Here is a 21,639-nt window from a genome sequence, read left to right as displayed (position 1 = left end):
GTATAAGTGTATTTAATGCTCCTTTCACATATTGTATGTAAACATTGCTCATTCTCCTCATCTCTGAGAACCATTTCGTCAGAATCTTTCGACTGATAGTGACAGTCGATGACCGAGATGTTCAGTCTTTTCAGTGCTCAAAGTTATTTAATTTAAGTTATATTGTAATTTAAGTTATATTGTAATCTAACTCCATTTTATTATGGAGGTCATATTACAATATATAATATACAGGTGCTGGTCATATAATTAGAATATCTTTAAAAATTTGATTTATTTCACTTATTCCATTTAAGAAGTGAAACTTGTATAATGTATACATTCATTCCACACAGACTGATATATTTCAAGTGTTTATTTCTTTTAGTTTTGATGATTATAACTGACAACTAATGAAAACCCCAAATTCAGCATCTCAGAAAATTAGAATATTACTTAAGACCAATACAAAGAAAGGATTTTTAGAAATCTTGGCCAACTGAAAAGTATGAACTTGAAAAAGTATGAGCATGTACAGCACTCAATACTTAGTCGGGCTCCTTTTGCCTGAATTACTGCAGCAGTGCGGCGTGGCATGGAGTCGATCAGTCTGTGGCACTGCTCAGGTGTTATGAGAGCCCAGGTTGCTCTGATAGTGGCCTTCAGCTCTTCTGCATTGTTGGGTCTGGCATATCGCATCTTCCTCTTCACAATACCCCATAGATTTTCTATGGGGTTAAGGTCAGGCGAGTTTGCTGGCCAATTAAGAACAGGGATACCATGGTCCTTAAACCAGGTACTGGTAGCTTTGGCACTGTGTGCAGGTGCCAAGTCCTGTTGGAAAATGAAATCTGCATCTCCATAAAGTTGGTCAGCAGCAGGAAGCATGAAGTGCTCTAAAACGTCCTGGAATACAGCTGCGTTGACCTTGGACCTCAGAAAACACAGTGGACCAACACCAGCAGATGACATGGCACCCCAAACCATCACTGACTGTGGAAACTTTACACTGGACCTCAAGCAATGTGGATTCTGTGCCTCTTCTCTCTTCCTCCAGACTCTGGGACCCTGATTTCTAAAGGAAATGCAAAATCTAGTTTCATCAGAGAACATAACTTTGGACCACTCAGCAGCAGTCCAGTCCTTTTTGTCTTTACCCCAGGCGAGACGCTTCTGACACCGTCTGTTGTTCAAGAGTGGCTTGACACAAGGAATGCGACAGCTGAAACCCATGTCTTGCAGACGTCTGTGTGTAGTGGTTCTTGAAGCACTGACTCCAGCTGCAGTCCACTCTTTGTGAATCTCCCCCACATTTTTGAATGGGTTTTGTTTCACAATTCTCTCCAGGGTGCAGTTATCCCTATTGCTTGTACACTTTTCTTCTACCACAACTTTTCCTTCCCTTCGCCTCTCTATTAATGTGCTTGGACACAGAGCTCTGTGAACATCCAGCCTCTTTTGCAATGACCTTTTGTGTCTTGCCCTCCTTGTGCAAGGTGTCAATGGTCGTCTTTTGGACAACTGTCAAATCAGCATCTTCCCCATGATTGTGTAGCCTACAGAACTAGACTGAGAGACCATTCAAAGGCCTTTGCAGGTGTTTTGGGTTCATTAGCTGATTAGAGTGTGGCACCAGGTGTCTTCAATACTGAACCTATAAATAGTAGCCTACACCAAATACGCACTTTCATGAGATCAGGTGACAACCGATAGGTACCTGAGGTAGACTGACTGCGCTTGCATGTAAATTTGTAAATTTGAGATCGGTCTAAAATTACTCTTTCATTCACGTGAATTGTGGAGATGAGGTGACCCCTTCTGGTAGTGTGATTTATATAGTGTCATTTCTAATCACCCAGATACTGACGCTTTGACTGAGTACAGGTGTTAAATAAAATGTTTAATTCCAAAACTTTGCCATTTACCAATGTGTTTTTCAAAATACCTTTTCTTTTTTTTTTTTCTTCTTCTTTTTTTAATGTTTTAACCTTTACTGTTACAGTCCAAGTGTATATAAATGCCTCATTCATTCAAGTAAATGAATGGGAATTTTGCTAAAGGTGTTAAATATTTTATCTACACTTAAAACTACAGTTTTTTTGCTGTAATTACATGGTTTTGTAGATAAATTGTTGTGTAAATAAATTTTTACTCATGCCAGCTTGATCAACTTGAGCTCTTTAATGGCCTTTAAAATTGCTTTCATAGTAACGAGATGTTTATAGATTTGTAAAGTCATGTTATTTATGTATTCTAATCTATATAGTTAAAATGAAGGTAAACATTTTGGCTAGGTAACGTTATCAATTTTAAATGAAATGAAACCTGTGCTGTTAATGAACAGTACAAGTCATAAATGAACAGGCTAAGTCTGGCGTGCTGCACAACGGGCCGATTCTGGCAGTGTCGGTAAATCACGGCTGTCTCAGATTGATGGAGTCCAGAATCTGGCACCAAGTACACAGACATCCAGGCCGGATGCGGCAGATGTGCAAGCAGGTCTCTGGCAGGTGAGAATTTACCTGACACTGGCCCGAGTGTATGGAGAGGAATTGTGTATGAGGTCAAAATGGTACATTTTCACTAAACTTTAGTGGTGTCAGCAGTTCGCTTGACAGTAAATAAGGATCTAATCCTAATGTATCTAAAACAAACAAACAAAAAGACATTGTTTCTTGTTGTTGGTGAAGTCTCATTTTGGTTTCCAATCACCAAAGAGAGGCTACGCCAGGTCCTAAAGATGGCAGCCGCAACAAAAAAGTCACATGACTGAAACCCATGAATATTTTGAAGGTATTCGAAATATTAAGATCATGTCAGCGAAGTATCATTAAAACCCAAGACAGTAATAAACATCTTGATAAAAAGGAAATAGTGATAGATGTTACACCATAGACTTATGGTGTAACATATTATTTTCCTTCCTTGGATTGTATGTTCCACTGTAAATGTTATTAATGAGGATTTAGTTTGCTCAAACTGCCTTTATGTACTCGTGGGTGTTTGTTATTGTGTATGCCTAATTATTTTTAATTATTCATTATTGTTTCGTGCTCCAGACTAATACCTCTACTGGCTGGAATTGAAAATCTCCTATCAATACAACATTTAAACCAATCACCTGTCTCCTCATCCTTTTATAATATTGTGCTCTAACCGGCACCCAGGGTGGTTCAGTCGTCCAATTGCAAATCAGAACCTGATAGTCAAGTCTCTCCAACACCAGTGTTCTAAGTGGTTAATTAAAACCTCATAGTCCACCATATCGAACGCTGCACTAAGGTCAAGCAAAATTAAAATAACATTTTCACCATTATCCAGTGAAACAAAGATGTCATTAATACTTTTACCAACACTGTCTCAGTGCTATGGCAGGGCTTAACTGAATTTACAGTGATATGTGCTTGTAATTGCTTAAAGACCACTTTTCTAAGACCTTGGGTAAAAAAGGTCAATTTGAGATCGGTCTAAAATTACTCTCTTATTGGCACATTAGGCCTCTTTAATAATTATGATATATAATATATAAATAATAATAATTGTACTTTTTCGTTCAGGTGCTCATGTCGCTCAAAGATAGCGCTTCGGCTGTTACCATACCTGAAATGCACTTTTAACATACTATCTCTGTATTTAAAACATGTATTTAGTCACCACTTGTAATACATTTGAGTGGACTAGTGTATGAAAGATGTGAGTGAGTATCATATGGCTTCCCAGGTTTGGTTTGTTAAGTAGTAAGGCGTGGCCAGATGAATTTAATCACGAGGAATCAGGCGAGTACAGAACTGGTTAGTACTCTGCGGCAGCCCTCATGTGAAGCCCACGAGTGTAAAGACCATCTAGAGAGCAAGGACACCGAAAAGGCACTTGAGTAGTTTATTTACTTTTTGTACGGCTTTTTCTCATCTACTTGTTTTAGTCAATTGTACTCACTATGTGCTTTTTCATTTCAACACTATACATTGGAGGCAGCACAATCCTAATAATCTGCATACTGTCCCTAGTCCAACTGGTCTCTGGAACTGCCAGTCTGCTGTAAACAAAGCAGACTTTATTTCATCTATTGCTGCTCATTCAAGTCTCAACCTCAAGGCCTCATGGACACTGCCAATCCTCCAGCCCTCTCCACTAATTTCCCCTTTTTCCCACACCGCTCGACCGATTGAAAGGCGTGGCAGTAGTGGTCTACTTATCTCAAATTAATGGAAATTCGATCGTCTACCATCTCGTCTACTAAAATCTTAGCCAATGAACTAACACACACTCTTCGTTTCGGTAGTGACGTTTAAAAGGCGGGACACATGTTACATAGTTTCAAGTTTCAAACTTTACAAAGAAAATATAATATATATATATATATTTTTGAACTTTGCTCTTAAAAGAATCAAAAATATACTTTTAAAACATGTTAAAATTTAGAGGTTAGGGTTCGGGACAGCCACCTCCAAACTGAAAGTACCCAATAAATTTTATATATAAAGCATTCTAATATTTTAAATAGTAGTGTAGGTTTCCATAGAAAATAGAAGTATCTTTGGTGGGCACCAATTCTGTAGAATGGCCCATAGACACACACACACAGACCTGTCTACTCTTTGTTGAAACAGAAGTAATGTATTGCAGATGTGTTCACAGTTGTAGTTGTAGTTCGTTTGGTTTATTTGGTCCGGACCAAAAGGGAAAATGATACATTTGGTCCCTGTTGTCAGACCCCTTGCACCGTTCTGTGTTGGTTTTTCCCTTGTCACACCCCCATTGGACTGTTATGTTGGTTTCTCCCTTGTGTCCTTATATGGTTTTCCTGTTCCGTTTCTTGTTAAGTCTTTATTGGTTAATTACCCACACCTGTCCATGTATCGTTTGCACCCCTTTAGAAGTTGTATTTAGTTCAGTGTTTGTCGTCTGACCTTGTTGTAGTTTGGTGTGTGTCGTCCTGCTGTTCCTGTTTACCCTGGTTTTTGGATTATATTAAAGACTGTTTACTATATTTAGTCTTTGTTTGTCTCTATCTGACACAACCGTGACACCTGTCTACTTAGCGGTCACACTGGAATTTTCGACAGCCTAGAGATAACGAACCTAAATGCATAGTGATACATTCACAACCTGATTGGTCAGGTTGAATTATGTATATTTCATGACGAACACTCCAAACAAAAGGAAAAGGTGCGTTCAACCTAAAGCAGCGCTGTGTATGATATCAAAGTACCCATTCACTGATTAGTCTGCTCATTGCTACTTTAAGTCAAACACACACAATGCCGTCTGCTGGACTAAGCGCTTATTGTTGCGTGTGTATTATTTTATTTTCACCACCTGCAAACTCACAAAGAGCTCATAAAAGGCACTTTTCTGCTCATTTTGTTTTGGATACACCACTTGTTCCCTTCATGAAATCATGTCGCATCTTGTCGTTTCTTCCTCTTTTTTTGGTTTGTTTAGAAGTATTTGGTTCATGTTGTGTTCATACATCATTTGAACCACACCAGAGTTTGTTTGGAAAGTGGACCGAGACCCATCTTTTTAGCAGTCTTGGTCTGCTTGTTTGGTGTGCACTAGGGTTCAGATGGCAGCATTCACACCTAAAACAAATGGCACTAATGGAGCAATTGCACCAGGGTTTGTTTTAACCAAACCAAACATGACAAGTGTGAACACACCCTAAGTATAGAACGGGCCTGGGCAAACTCGGTCCTGGAGGGCCGGTGTCTTTGCAGAGTTTAGCTCCAACTAGAAAGCTACAAACAGGTGAGTTTTATCAGGGTTGGAGCTAAATTCTGCAGGGACACCGGCCCTCCAGGACCGAGTTTGCCCAGGGGCCGTATGTATAGAGCCACTCAGAGTAAATCTTAACTGTGTCAAAATTCTAAGAATGACGCCATTTTACTCTTATTCCTAGACTTAAGAATAAAAGTGATTCATAAAGACTAGGTCTCAGCTCCTAAATTATTTAAGAGAGCTGGAGAGGTCTCCTAACCTAGGTAAGAGTAACAGGATGTCAGCAAAGAGGAGGAGACAAACACTTTACATGAAGATATGATGTATTGGAGTTATATGATGATATGGAGTTGATAAATTTTTTAATTTTTTTTTTGGTAGCTGATCAAGTAAAAATGTCACTTTATCCACTCTACAAATCAGTGCTCTTAATTGTAGAAATTAAAGTAGTAATTACATTTTTGGGTTGGAAAACAATGAAAATGCATCAATGCACTGCTGATGACACAGTAAGTATTATGGCTTTAAATATTATGGCACTAACCCCACCAAACACAACAGTGGCCAAAATTTCACTTAAACCATCAAAATATGAGAAACCATCAAACCATATAAAACCATCAAAATACGAGAAAAAAACACTGACCAGTGTTGACAACTGCTTTTAACTGAAAGTAGTTAAGCTAGTGGTTAAATGTTGCTAGATGACTGTTGCTAGGCGAGTTCACTGATCTATATAATTATAAATCAGTGGAAGAGTCTCCAAATCTAGATATGATTTGTCCAAGAAATTAATTTTGTTGCTAGGCTTTTGAAAAAAATCTCAAAAGGTGTGAGGAAGTCATTAAATCTAGTGGAAAAAAAAAAAATCACTAAATTGGCAACAATGTCACTCTGAGAACAACAAAATCAGTTAATATTTTGTGGTCCACAATTTGGCATGTTTCATTGCTATTATTAAAAAAATTAAAACAACTGACTCTAAGCAAATATGCAATATATTTACAAAATCTTTAACACATTTTTTTTGTATTAAATTTCCCAGTCCCAGTCACTCTTAGCCACTACTAAATGGCAGTCCACTGATGTTCCAACTGAACTTTAAACCACGCTGCAAAAACAAGCCACTTTTATGAGGATTGTCGGCTTTCTTGGAGTTATTGGAGCTGTTGATGGGACTCATGTTCATATCATTGCTCCAACTGTAAACAATGAGACATACCAATAGAAAAGGATTTCAAAGCATCAGTAATAATTTGTGATAATTTTGCACAGCGCAAAGCATTTAAAAAAAATTAATTTAAATATTAAATAGTGTCTTAATTAAATGATTTTATTGTAGTTACATCAAATGATTGGTGTTGTGCTGCTGTGGCTCACTGTTGACTGATTCAGAGGTCAAGGGCGGCCATTTTGGGTTGACATCTGTTATGTATGAAGAAAAATGATGCTTTAATATGCAATCAAGGGGTGGAGTCATGTAGTGACGACGAAGTAATTTGCTCCCTGAATGCAAGTGCGAGAATAAAAAGACACAAGTTTTCTGTTCCGGACTTTGTAGCCCTGACTCTTCTTTACTGTCCTCCGTCTAAATAACAAAAGGAAGACACGACAAAGTGGCGACAAGGATATTTTTTTTTTGAAAGAAACTCTACGTGTGTGAACGGCCAAATTTACCGTTAGTGAAGAACTGAACGCGAACCGACGTTGGGGCTTGTGAATTGATAAGGGAATACGAGATGGCTAGCGTCATTGGAAACATCGGACAATTTGACGAAAATGAGGAACAATGGAGCTCATACACAGAGCGATTTGAATATTTCCTTCAGGCGAACGCTATTGAGGATGCAAAGATCGTGCCTACCTTCCTCAGTGTCATGGGCGCTAGGACTTTCACTTTGCTGCGCAGTCTCATACAGCCCACGAAGCCAGGTGAGAAAACCTACGCGGAAATTGTGGCGGTGTTGAGCACACACTTTTCACCTAAACCGTTAGTTATAGCGGAAAGATTTCGGTTTCACAAGAGAAACCAAGAAGAGGGAGAAACTGTGACTATGTTAGTTGCGGCACTGAAGAAATTGTCAGAACACTGTGAATTGGGTGATGTTTTGAATGATACTATTAGGAACAGGCTCGTATGTGGATTAAGAAGCGAAGCAATTCAAAAGAGGCTGTTAAGTGAAAGTAATCTCACTTTGCAGAAAGCCACTGAAATAAGTGTAAGCATGGAACTTGCTGCTAAAGAAGCACAGCAATTCAGTAGCTCAGATAAAGTGCATAAATTGGCAACTGACATGAATACATTCCGGAATTCACCTGGCAAAGCTCCTAAAAATGCAACATGTTATAGATGTGGCCAAATTGGACATCTTGCATCTGAGTGTTGGTGTAAAGATTTGGTGTGTCGCAGTTGTGGAAAGAAAGGCCACGTGGAACGTGCTTGCAGAGGAAAACAAAAGAGTGCAAAACAGAAATTTAACAGAGTTCCTTGCACATTAAAGAAAAAGAAGAGTGTGCATAAAGTGCAGTCAAATTGCAAGGAGTATGCAGATGACACCGACTCCTCTTTGGAGGAAGTTCCATTAAAAATTCTAGCCATGGAAGGAGACTCCAAAGGCTATTGGGTGACACCTGTCATAGAGGGAGAGTCAGTGCGCATGGAGATAGACACGGGTGCTGCCGTCTCCATTGTGTCAGATACCGTGTACCGCAAAACATTTAGACATGTCTGCTTAAAGCCCACCAAGATGGTGCTGAAAACATATACAGGGGAGCGAGTGGCTATAAAAGGTGTAATGGATGTGGAGGTGGAGCTGAATGGTCACTCAGCTACACTGCCCCTTTATGTGGTAAAAGGGAACTACCCAGTTTTACTTGGGCGAGAATGGCTGGAAACAATGAAGCTGGACTGGCCGATGGTGCGGATGGTGTCAAAAGAAAACACTGGGCTCAGTGTTGTTCTGGAAAAACATGCTGAGGTATTCAAGGATGGACTGGGTACGATGAAAGATATTACAGCCAAACTTGACATCAAGCCTGGTAGTAAGCCCAAGTGTTGCAAAGTCCGTTCGGTGCCATATGCTATCAGAGCGAAAGTTGAGACAGCCCTGAAAGAGCTGGTAACCAGTGGAGTCATCGTACCAGTGAGTAACAGTGATTGGGCTACACCTATTGTACCCGTGCTTAAAATGGATGGGTCCATTCGGATTTGTGGCGACTTCAAAGTCACTGTGAACCCCGTTTTGTCCGCTGACCAGTATCCACTTCCCCTCATTGATGATCTATTTGCTGGCCTAGCAGGAGGGCAGCGTTTCAGCAAAATTGATTTGAATCAAGCCTACTTACAAATGAAAGTCGATGAAACCTCTAAAGAGTTACTGACAATTGTCACACATAAGGGACTTTTTAGATACCAGCATCTTCCTTTCGGTGTCACCTCGGCCCCTTCTCTTTTTCAGCAGGCCATGGACCAGGTGTTAAGTGGCCTAGCAGGGGTGCAGTGCTACTTAGATGACATTTTGGTAACGGGGAAAACAGAGGCAGAGCATCTGAGTAATCTGGATAGCACACTCCAGCGTCTGAAGCAATATGGCTTAAGAGTGAGAAAAGATAAATGTGAGTTTTTCAAGCAGTCAGTCGAATACCTTGGACATCAAGTAATCAACGCTGATGGACTGCACAAGGCACCTTCGAAAGTAAGAGCTATACTAGAGGCTCCAACCCCACAGAACACCAGCCAGCTCCAGTCATTTATAGGTTTTCTGAATTACTATGGACGATTCATTAATGGCTTAGCCACACTGCTGAGACCACTGCACCAACTTCTATGTAGTAACCAGTCATGGGAATGGACACAACAGTGTGAGACCACTTTTCAAGAAGCCAAGAAAGCTCTTGTGAAGTCAGGGGTGTTGACTCATTTTAATCCAAATCTTCCTCTGCAGTTAGCCTGCGATGCTTCACCGTATGGTGTGGGGGCAGTGATTTCCCACATCATGCCTTCTGGAGAAGAGAGGCCAATAGCATTTGCCTCACGCACCTTGAACAAATCAGAGAGCAAGTATGCCCAGATCGAGCGAGAAGCTTTGGGAATCATTTTTGGTGTTCGGAAATTTCACCAATATTTGTATGGCAGGCCATTCATACTGCTCACTGATCACCGGCCTTTAACCACCATTCTTGGGCCACACACCGGGATCCCCTCTCTGGCAGCAAGCCGAATGCAGAGATGGGCTTTGCTGTTATCAGCACACACATATGAGATAAGATATCGGAAGGCTGAGTTGCATGCGAATGCAGATGGTCTATCAAGACTACCGTTACCTGTGACATGTCTTGAGAGCAAGCAGAAAGACATTTTCTATTTTGAACAAGTCAAGATGGCTCCAGTGACATCAACACAGGTGAGAAGATGCACACGGACAGAGCCAATTCTCTCTGAAGTCATGGAAATGGTAAAAGATGGACATGTCCCCAAAGACACCACCAACTTGAAGCCATACCTGGCTAGGAAGAATGAATTGTCAATTCATTCAGGATGCCTTCTCTGGGGACAAAGAGTAATCATACCCCCAACTCTGAGGAAACCTGTCCTCCAGCAACTTCATGTGGGCCATTGTGGCATGGTGCGAATGAAGGAACTGGCAAGAAGCTACTTTTGGTGGCCAGGTCTTGATGGGGATATTGAAGGAAAAGCAAGGTCATGCACATCTTGCCAGAAGGTGAGGAATGAACCTCAGTTGGCCCCATTACACCCGTGGGACTGGCCAGAAACCCCGTGGCAGCGTGTACACGTGGATTTTGCTGGGCCAGTAGAAGGGAAGATGTTGCTAATAGTCATGGATGCCCACAGCAAGTGGCCCAAAGTTGCTGTTATGCACTCTACAACTGCAGAGAAAACTGCAGTAAAACTGGGAGAAATGTTTAGCCATTTCGGCTACCCTGAACAACTTATCAGTGACAATGGGCCGCAATTCACATCACATGAATTTGCTGTGTTCTTGCAACAGTGTGGCATACAACATATTAAATCAGCTCCTTACCACCCAGCCACTAATGGGCTCGCTGAGAGCCTTAAAGACGTCACAAGGACAAGGGAGCCTGCAACAGCGCCTTAATGACTTCCTGTTGTCATACCGAAACACCAGCCATGGAACGACCAAGGCTTCTCCAGCTTCTCTTATGTTAAAGCGTCCGTTACGCTCTGGATTTGACTTACTGAGACCTTTTACTGTCAAAGAGGTGGTAACTCATCACCAGCAGAAACAAGTTCATAGGAGAGACATGAAAGCAAAGAGAAGACTGTTTCATCCAGGGCAAAACGTTTTGGCACGCAACTATACATCAGGACCAAAGTGGGTACCAGCCACAGTAATTGCTCAAACCGGCCCAGTGTCATACACTGTTTTAACATCTGACAAGTTTATCTGGAAAAGACACGTGGATCAACTGTTGCTGGGATCTACCACCAATATTGAGGTTTCTGCTGCCACACCCAATGTTTGTTCAGACACTCCACTGTTGCCAGAAGTAAACGTGGACACACCACCTGCACCTCTGGAAAAAGCTGCATCGCAAGAGACTGAAAACATGGCACAGATCCAGAACTCAGAAAACCAACCCAAACTGGACTCAGGCACAATCAAGGGGTGGAGTCATGTAGTGACGACGAAGTAATTTGCTACCTGAATGCAAGTGCGAGAATAAAAAGACACAAGTTTTCTGTTCCGGACTTTGTAGCCCTGATTCTTCTTTACTGTCCTCCGTCTAAATAACAAAAGGAAGACACGACAACATCATTGTAGCTCTTAGTCCACAACACTTAAGTGTCCTCTTAGTCAACACTTAAGAATCAGTCTTAGACTTTTACTGAAAGTTGCTTTAAGCTTCTTTATAAAAGTCTCCTACTCTTAGAAAAGTCCTACTTTTTACTAAGAATTTTTTGACACAAGTCAAAGATTAAGAGTATTCTTAAGAGCATTTCTGAGACTTTTTATACATACGGGCCCAGGTTTGATGTAGAAGAAGAAACTTAACCTGAAGTACTGATCTCATCAGGCTAGTATTGATCTGATGCTGACACCAATACCAACGCTGGTATAGATACTATCAATGTTAGGATCGATCTGCCCACTGATAGAAGGAGAAGGAGAAGAAAAAAAAGACAAAGTATAGCTAATGTAGACAAACTCATTCAATCTCAGTCATGTGTGGAGTAAATAAAAGCTTTATTGAGAAATTTCAAAGCCCAAATAGTAATTACAATACTTCACAGCTTTCAGACATTAAAATTAAAAAATGACTTTCCCCTGACTTAAATACAATCAGCAGACAATAAAAGTTGTTGATAAAATATAAAAATTAAAGACAACAATGTATTAATAAAAAAGGTAACATTTAAATCAACAATTATTCAGAGCAAATTCAAAAATGAGCTGGATCTCTCTCTCCTACTGACTTACAAGTAGGGATAGGTATTGGTAACGTTTTAAAGGAGTCATCGGATGCTAAGTTCACTTTTACATGTTGTTTGAACATTAATGTGTGTTGTCAGTGTATGTACAAATCTACCCTATAATGATAAAAATCCATGCAGTGATTTTTAATTAATCTGTAAAAATAATATCCCCTTTTTTAAAATCGAGCCGTTCTCAGATGCGACAGAGGACACTCCCACGATAGTTGATTGACATGAGCGTTTTACCTCAGATCAGCTGTAACAGTCCGACCTCTTCGTTTTGATGCCGGAGCAGGGATGTAAGTTAGACAAGAATATCTCTGATTGAGCGATTGAGGTGTTGTGTTGCTGGATGTAATAATGAACATAGTGGTCGTCATTTACTCCTGACATCTGAGCCGCTGAAGATGCAGTGGATTACGTTTGTTTGTGAAAGGAATGCGCCTCAAGATCTACATATATCCGTCTATGTAATCATTCATTATCCAGCTTCACTTACAGCAGAAGTGAGTATAAGGTTTTTTTTTTTATGATCACCTTTCCTAATAATGTGCTAGTTAGCAAGTTTAGCGTCTAAAAGTGGCTAAAAGCAGCTAAAGTAAACAGGCTCGTCACTCCACAGAGAGAAGAGAGGGGCGGGGCGAGCAGAGCTCATTTGCATTTAAAGCAGCCTCGACCAGAATGAGATGATTTTTGCAGAGCTTGTTTTACACAACCACTGAGAATTTTTAACCAAAGTATATTATAGACTTTTCATTAAGACCCTAAAGAATCATATCAACTTCTGGCATCTGATGACCCCTTTAATGGTGTTACTATTCTTACAATCCTGCTTATTAAACATATTGATCATTATATGAAAAATGATAAACAAAAATACAACTTTCTGACATTGTTCTTTGGGGAGGAACTCCATCTTGGAGTTGATCTGAATCTCACAGTTGAATCTGCTGGTTTTTAAGATGAAGATGAACTTTATTCACTGGGAAAACATTAGATAATGTTTCTGTGTCCGTTCACATGTAATGGAGGGCAAGGAATGATTTATCCAGATGATATTTTATTGCTTGATGCATTATTGGAAGTGCCATCATTACCTGAAAGTGCTGGATCTGAAGATGATCTAATTACTGTGATTGTTTTTTGTATGTGTGTGCAGAGAACATGATCGACTGAAACGCTTCCCACAATCAGTGCAGTGATACGGTTTCTCTCCAGTGTGAATCCTCTCGTGTGTTTTCAGTTGTCCTGACAGTCTGAATCTCTTGTCACAGTGTGAACACTCGTAAGGTTCAGGTCATCTGGTGCCGTTTCAAATCTATTGATGTAGTAAAAGTCTTTTCACACTCAAAGCACATGTAGTCTCTCACAGCATTATGTATTTTCTGATGGTCTTTTAAATATTGTAAACATGTAAAACTCTTTCCACACAAATGACATGAATGTGGCTTCTCCTTTGTATGAACTGTCAGGTGCTGCTTCAGGTATGATTTCGACAAAAATGTTTTCCCGCACTGATCACATGCGTACAGCTTCTCTCTAGTGTGGATGTTCATGTGTTGCTTCAGTTTTGCTGATTGTGTGAAACTGTTCCCGCACTGATCGTACGGTTTCTCTCCAGTGTGAATCCTCATGTGAACCTCAAGAAGACATTTGTATGAGAAACTCTTTCCACACTGAGTGCAGGTGAAAGATTTCTTGGCTCTTCTTGTCTTTAAATCTTTCTGTTTGGGTTTTTCTCCACTTCTGACATGATCTTTCTCCTCAAATTCACTCAATTCTTCTTTCTCCTCATTGTCTTCAATCATCTCTGAAACAAAAGTGAAAACAGTCAATTTTCATTAAATCATTAAAAATAAATAAATAAATAAATAAATAAATAAATAAAGGACATAAAAATTAACAGCGGAAAGTAGAAAATAGGTATTTTGATGCAATTTTATGAATTATACATCCCTGAAACTCCATGAATCTCATGTTTCTATAAGGAGAACTATTAAATATGTTTGATCAACAACATGAAGGATCCTCAAATACAAACCGTGTGTTGCATCAAGAGAGCGATCACACATTTGTGGTGTTTTCATTAATTTATAATAATTTATTCATATAATCATTTACAGTCATGAGTCATTTATGTAATTTATTAATTGATTTTTTTAATCATTTACCATTTGTATTGTTTTATTATGATAATTTATTATTTTATGATTTTTTTTATATTTTATATTACTTATTATTCTCCATAGTTTAATCTTATGATTGTGAGGTTTCATGAACTGTTTTGTCTGTATGAATAAGACATAAGAGTGAATGTTAATGAAAACTCAAGGTTTATGGGATGTTGTTGTGAATCAGTTTGGTAAAATACTACTTATTCAATCAGTCTGATTATTCAAACATACGTAACTAGGATTATTCAATAAACGTTGCTCCTTTTTATCATCATCATCATCATCATCATCACTTCGTCTCCTGCTTCACTCAGTCAACTTATCAGTTCCTGGGGTATATGTGACCCCAATCAACTTTTACTTGTGGTTCCCTTCATCTCAGTGGAATAAGATTTTGTGACTTTTCTACATTTTCTATCTTTATTCACATAAAAAAAAAAAAAAAAAAAAAAACTGTGCTTGATTCAGTTGTTCTGAAGGCATGCAATTTTATTTTTTTTTTTTTTTACAAATCTGGTCTTTGGGTTCAGTATGGCAGATGGACAGTTTAATTTTGGCTAATACAATTTTCTGAGAGAAGCGTTGCATTTTCTGACAGAATTGCAAGGGTGCTGATATTTTTCTAAAAGTGTGCATTATCTTTTGAGTCAAATTCTTACATTTGGGCTGTTAACAAGCAAATGAAATCAGTATCAACAAAATTTGTCTTTGCAATGCAGAGGAAATACAGAAACATAGTTGCAGATGGACCTTCTAAAAAAATGATATTTTACTTTTCTTGGCTGTGCGAGATGTGTTACATTTCAATTGCAGAAGTATGCTATCGCTGCACAGGAAAAAGATGTTTTGCTTAAGATACTAGAGGCGTTATGGAAGTTGACTAAAATAAAAATGGGTCTGTCTGATTGCAATTGAAGATAATGTGTATGTAGAGTTTGAACTTGTGACTTTCGCAACATCTGAGCGAGTGTAAAACCGCACGTATCATATATGTAGAAGTTGCCATGGCAATAGGAAATAGGCAGGGGGCCCCCACACAAAAAAGAGTGATGTGTATGTACCAAATGTGTGACTTATATGGACATGCAAGGAGGAGACTTGTGATGCTTATGGCAGATTATAAAGTGCCAGTGCTTGATCTTCTTCCTTGCCACACCTCGGGTGAAGACTTTCTCGCTGTTATTTTGAATTTATTGCTTATGAGTTATTGTTATATTAAACCGAAACCATTTCAAATGGTGATTCGTTTAAACCTCTCTTAAAACATGACTCAGAGTGATTTATTTATTATAACCTATTATCTGAACCTGAAAGAATTCCTTCAAAGCCCCAAGTGACCGGACCAGGCTGATCCAGTCAGGATAACTTCAGAGAACATAGAACGGTAGACTACGCACACGACCCATCAGGTGAGAGCTGTTTCATTAGCAATGGAGCTGGCTTACTATGATGCTGAAAATGTGGTTTAGGTAGTATAGTACCGAGGCGGAATATTCACTGTAAACACAACAGAAGAATAAAGACCAACCTGTTTGTTGTTCAGTATCTTCAGTGTGTTTGATTCTGCAGGGTTCTGGATCTCTCATCTTCTCTCTGTCCTCTTTAATAAACTCAGTCTGTGCAGATTTCAGCTCTTCCTGATGATCTGATGCTCGTCTGCACTTGTAAACTGATGGCAATATTCCAGCATTTATTGCTGAATGTGTGATTGTTGTGGGAGGGGCTTCACTGATGATGTGGTTGTTGTGGGAGGAGCTTCACCGAACATGAATTTCTGTGTGGAAAAGCCAAAATCAACAATAAATCAAAGAGGCATTAAGTGTTGTAGCGAACTGACTCATTCTGGGGTGGCAACTAATAAATTACTTATAAGTAAAGGAAAGTATTGTAAAGTCAGTTCTGCATAGGATTCTCAAGAATGAAAAAAAAAAAAAAAAAAAAAAAAAATAATAATATATATATATATATATATATATATATATATATATATATGAACCCCTTTTTGAGCCCAAGACAAAAACAAACAAGAATATAAGAATACACCAGTTTCACTTGCATTGAGGTATTATTTCAATTTGCTCTCCTTTCATAATATGCACTGAAGAAATTCAAACTTATTTTACAAGAAACCATTCACAAAACAAAAAAAAAAAAAAAAAAAAAAAAAAAAAAGTACATACACTCAAAAGTCAATGAAACCCAATCAAATAAACTCACACAACTGACCTAGAGGTACCTCTTTGATCCGGAAAATCATCTTTAAACAGTGTAATTAGGTGAAAGTGATATAACCCTTTTTTTGGAAAACAGGAATTATCTTCAGTTTTTTGTTTTTTTCAACCATTCACATCAATCTTCAAATTTAAACAGAGCTCAATGACTGCATGAAACAATTTGACCGCAATGATTCACTTCATACAGTTCAAACCTTCAATGATGCAATTCAACCAGCTCAAAGATTTAGTTCCAACAGTTCAAAATTCAATGATTCAATTCAAATGTTCAAATGATTCGCTGTGGACAGTTCAGACTATCGGTGTCTCAGTTCACACAATTCGGATGTTCAATGTTTCAATTCCAACAGTTCAAACGTGCAGTGATTCATTTCGAGTTCGAGTTACAGTTTGAAAGCTCAATACTAACATCCAAAAAAAAACTCAACGAGCGCTGACTATTCACGATAACCTTTTTAAAAGAGAGAGGACAAAGTTAAAATAAGAAGAGCAACAAATATTATGGTTCTTGTGAACAGGCATCATTCTGACTCAAAAACATGAAGATTCGGTTAGTGCACAGTTTGTTTTTACAAACGACATCTAAACAGTCTTTAAAATGTTTAGGGGCATAGTACCCAACTACCCTCACATATAAGAAATAAGCAGTGAAATACTTGTACATCCCGTAGCTTCAGTCATGAAGATTCAGCCGCTGTTCATGAATCGGGAAGCTCAGTCTGTTCTGTAGTCGTGGTCAGTTTTCGTCCGTGGTCACTTCAAAAAGAATTAGATCGATTCTCACAGTGCGAAGATTCCATGTAATTAATTCAAAATCATTGTTAACTTCCACTACCAGACTAGTTCAAATCAGTTTAGAGTAGCAAGGCCATGGGTACATCTCACATGCTCTACCTGCAGGTGTACATCCACTTCCTTTTTATTCTTCTCTGAACGAATCAGCAACGCTCTAAAACCACATCGCCCTCATATGGACATTTTCAGTGACTAACTCATCACACTGTTTGTGAATCATTACATTACTACACTGAACCACTGCCTTACATCATGACTTAAGTGAATAACAGCAACATCACGCTTAAGGGACTGTTTTCAATTACTTCAGCTCAATCACCACTATTCAGGGGCGGATCCACCGGGGTGGCAACTGCCACCCTAAGAAAAAGCTGTGCTACCCCAGAATTATCACAGAATAAAATATAAATGTAAGCAGTGTTTCATATGCTACTTTTCAGCAGCAGCAATAAAGCAGCAGCTTTCAATAAACCGTTCACGATGGCTGCACGCGCACGCAAGGCACCCAGTCTAGTCGGTTTCATTAACAAATGACTCGTACGAACCTGTTCTTTTTGAGTCAAAAACACAAAGCGCAGCCCAATTCATTAGCGAATTGTTTTTACATTTGTTTGTAAATCAGATAATAATTACTGCTTCTCGGCTAACTTGACCTCTGAACATTCTTTTCAAAACGGATCCAGTTTTAGTGCTTTGATATTATTGTATTTCTTTCTAATGTTAGTAAATTCAAACGTTTTTGTTGCTTGCTCTTACACTTGTGATTTATACCATCTAAGTATGTAATTTTAATAGAACTGCATGTCATCTTTAGTGATACAAGCTCAGAAACATTTATAACCTAAGGTTTTTTATGTTGTGTACTGACTTGGTGCCATGATGGATACTGAAATGTTATTTCTGATTTCTAAATGTTTACACATAGGAGGAATGGTTTGATCTTCACAGTTAAACATTCAGTGTTTTAAATACCTATTAGCAATGATTCATGCACAATCAACAATGCAATTGAAATGCAGTTTAAAAATAATAAATGAATAAATAAATAAATAATAAAGTGGAAACTTTCTTTCTGAGTCCCACAGAAATCACATCAGTGCAAAACCTATGAAATGGTATGTTAACAGGTTACACAGAAGAAGAATTTTAAAATGTACGTCTCGTATCTTATTTATTATGTGATATTTTTAGGCAGCAACCATGCATATTTTTCTACTTAAATTTCGACTGCTGTTGTTGTTTTCACTTTCCACTTGAATAACGAAGTACTCCAACACACATCTCACTAATCCAAACTCCAAATCAAAAGATTTGTCCTCACCTTCAGATTGAGAGCACTGTCGTCCACTTAGAAATCCTGTCCGGTGTCCTGAACTCAGTCACGTCCAGCACTTGAAGAAAGTCATTTACTCACAGACTTTGTTTAGAGAGCATTAGACACATCACCAAATGAAATGGCTTCAAAGTAATCAATCAGCATAACGGCGAGAGATCTTCATCACGAGGTTCATCCTCCTTTGTGTCACAAGCTTTTCAATTCAGCAGGGTTACAAAAAGTCTCTCCTCAACACAGAACTTCCTCATCTGCACATACACTGAAGTCCGTTGCTAAACCGCAGTAAGAAACACCCACTCCTCTCCTCTCCTCGACAGGATGTGTGTTAGACTGTGCTGGGCCCCTAAAGCTATTTCTACATACATACACATATATACACATATATATTATATATATATATATATATATATATATATGGGCATAAACTTAGAAGACATATTGCCAGACAAGTTAAATAAGGCCACTAGAACGACAGACAGCCGGATGGAAAATTCAGAGCATCAGAAAATCCTCTTTAAGTGAAGGAGAATGATCTGATTGATTAGCAAGAAGATATAAATAAGATATTAATAAAATTGCTGAAAGAATTGATTGCTTTGAATAATTTTTATTTAGCAAATAATTTAGAAACATTAAAACATTCAAACTTCCTCTTTAATCTTCAAGAAGTTTTAGATGCAGTTCTTATCTTATGTGTCACCCTCTTGTAGTTAATAGCTGTTGAAATTACCATGTGTTTTTGAAGTGTTGCTTTTTGGTATAGAAGGTGTGATGAGAAAACTGTATGCTATGTGTGTGTCTCGTCTATGCTGCTAGTGGTGTTATAATGGTTTGGCTAAAACAGACTTGAACTTTTGACCCTGTGAGTCAATAAACTAGGACAAACGTCACAAATATCACCATAGCAACTTAAGCCCCTACTCTCAAAGGACTGGAGGGAGGGAGTGAGCTCATTGGAGCAGCAGATGGAGCTAACAATGGCTGGTGGTGAAATGCTGGTAACATTCCCAGTAAGTGTTCCCAGATGGGGGAAAGATTAGAATCTTTCACATCAACATAGTAATTGGAATGACAAAGAGCTAGGACATGGTTGATAAATTCCACAACTGGTTTGCGGCAATCGTCAAGAGTTTTAGAACAGAACAGTTGGTCATCATTTAGCCCCATCTGAAAACACGCATTAATCGTTGAATCGCTCCAACTCACCAGGTGTAAAACGCTCCTGAATTCATTTACATACTTTATTAAAATACCGCGCCTGCTGGATGTTAAATAAGAACTCCTCAGTCCAGAACATTTTGGTGGTCGGTTCTTCTGTCACGTCGTGGTGTGCGGGGAATGAGGAGTAAGGACAAGGAGATAAGAAACTTGCACATTTATTAAATAATCCACACATAGAACAGGAATGGACAGGAACAGCAGGGAATCCACACACATTCACAACGAACAGGACTTTAAATGACTACGGAATGACAATTCAAGAACCGACAACCAAACAGGGAACTCAACCAAACTTAAATACACAGTCTAATTAGGGGGAGACAGGTGTAATCGATTAAACAATGACGTAACAGTTAAAGACGGAACAGGAAAGACCAAATAAGGGCATACATGGGGAAAAAAAAAAACAAAAAAAAAAAAAAAAACAGTCGACTGGGTGTGACAGGTGTAGGGATGGGTGAGGACCCAACTGTGCAGAGAATGGGCTTTTATTAGCACAAAATAAGCAACTAAAACTACCCCGTGGGGGAAAAACACTGCTGGCAGGCTTGGCAGGACAGGAACATGCAACATTCACCAATGAACTGGCCCAGGACTGCAAACACAATGACAATAAATAGGGAGCAAATGAGGGAAACACAGGTGGGGCAAATGAACCAATAATCAGGAAACAAGATGGGCAGAGAACAATACAATAGACATGAGAGCACATGAAAACAAGACAAAAGCCTTGTGCTTGCACAAAAACAAAAACACCAGCAAAACAAATCGATGGCCATGTGCAAAACAAGACAAAACACGCAGCTAATGAGAAAATACAAACACAGCAGAGACAAAACATAATATACCATGAAAACATAGAGCCAAAAACACAAGCTGTATGTGACAACAACACAAGACAACAAGAAAAACACAAAACACAGCAACACATGTGGACAAAAGAGCCTACGGCTCATGCAAACTCTAAACCACACGCTCCGAACATGGAGCGTGAGTGTCTGGACCCCGACATGAAACCAAAACTTCATAAGACAAGAGTGCCAGGATCCGAACACCAACAAGAAACAAGGCACGCAGACAACATGAAAACAAGACATGGTGAAAACTAGACCAAAGTGACAGAACCCTGACAATATTAAGCTAGGGTTAAGCATAGAGTGATAACAGAAATAATCAATTCATGGGTTTATTTCATCTTCATTTACTTCATTTTCATGTCAAGTGATTTTTTTTATTCTTTTTCATATCTGGGAATAAATATCAAATTTTATAAACCATTTGTGTTAAAGTCATTTTTAATTTGGTGCTGAAAGAAATGTCAAATCTGGTTACCCCGTAATGGACAGACTTAATTGTATTTGATCTTAAATGTGATGGTTGATGTGCTCAGATTATTTTTATTAATTAAACAATAGATAAAAACAAGATATGGGTTTTATAATACTGATAAGGCGTCTTATACTATACTGGGCTGGAGTGAACAAGCGATCATGTAAAGAGGTTAAGGGAACGTTATAATAACAATAACAAAACCCTAACCCAATTTTGTGTAATTTAGCCATTCATTTATGGCAACTTACTAGTGTTGGATGATATATTGGTACTGAGAATGAGAATGGGATACACCCCTACTCTTTATGAGAAGTGCCATGGGATTTTTAACGACCACAGAGAGTCAGGACCACTCTTTTGATTGACTGTGATGTTTGATTGATTCTGTCA

The 21,639-nt window shown here is 38.7% G+C and overlaps 1 protein-coding gene across 1 annotated transcript; it reads right to left on the bottom strand.

Moving 5' to 3' along the window:
• Positions 1-11,917: 11,917 nt before the first annotated feature.
• Positions 11,918-18,949, bottom strand: LOC127162006 (zinc finger protein 239). The gene is given in 4 exon segments (XM_053825505.1): positions 11,918-13,452; positions 13,454-13,967; positions 15,860-16,105; positions 18,682-18,949. Coding segments are annotated over 3 exon segments (744 nt in total). The 5' UTR covers positions 15,918-16,105; positions 18,682-18,949; the 3' UTR covers positions 11,918-13,280.
• Between the last annotated feature and the right edge of the window lie 2,690 nt (positions 18,950-21,639).

This window comes from Labeo rohita, chromosome 3 (assembly GCF_022985175.1).
Source record: "Labeo rohita strain BAU-BD-2019 chromosome 3, IGBB_LRoh.1.0, whole genome shotgun sequence".
Taxonomy (NCBI): domain Eukaryota; kingdom Metazoa; phylum Chordata; class Actinopteri; order Cypriniformes; family Cyprinidae; genus Labeo; species Labeo rohita.
This window is presented reverse-complemented; position numbering and strand designations above follow the sequence as displayed.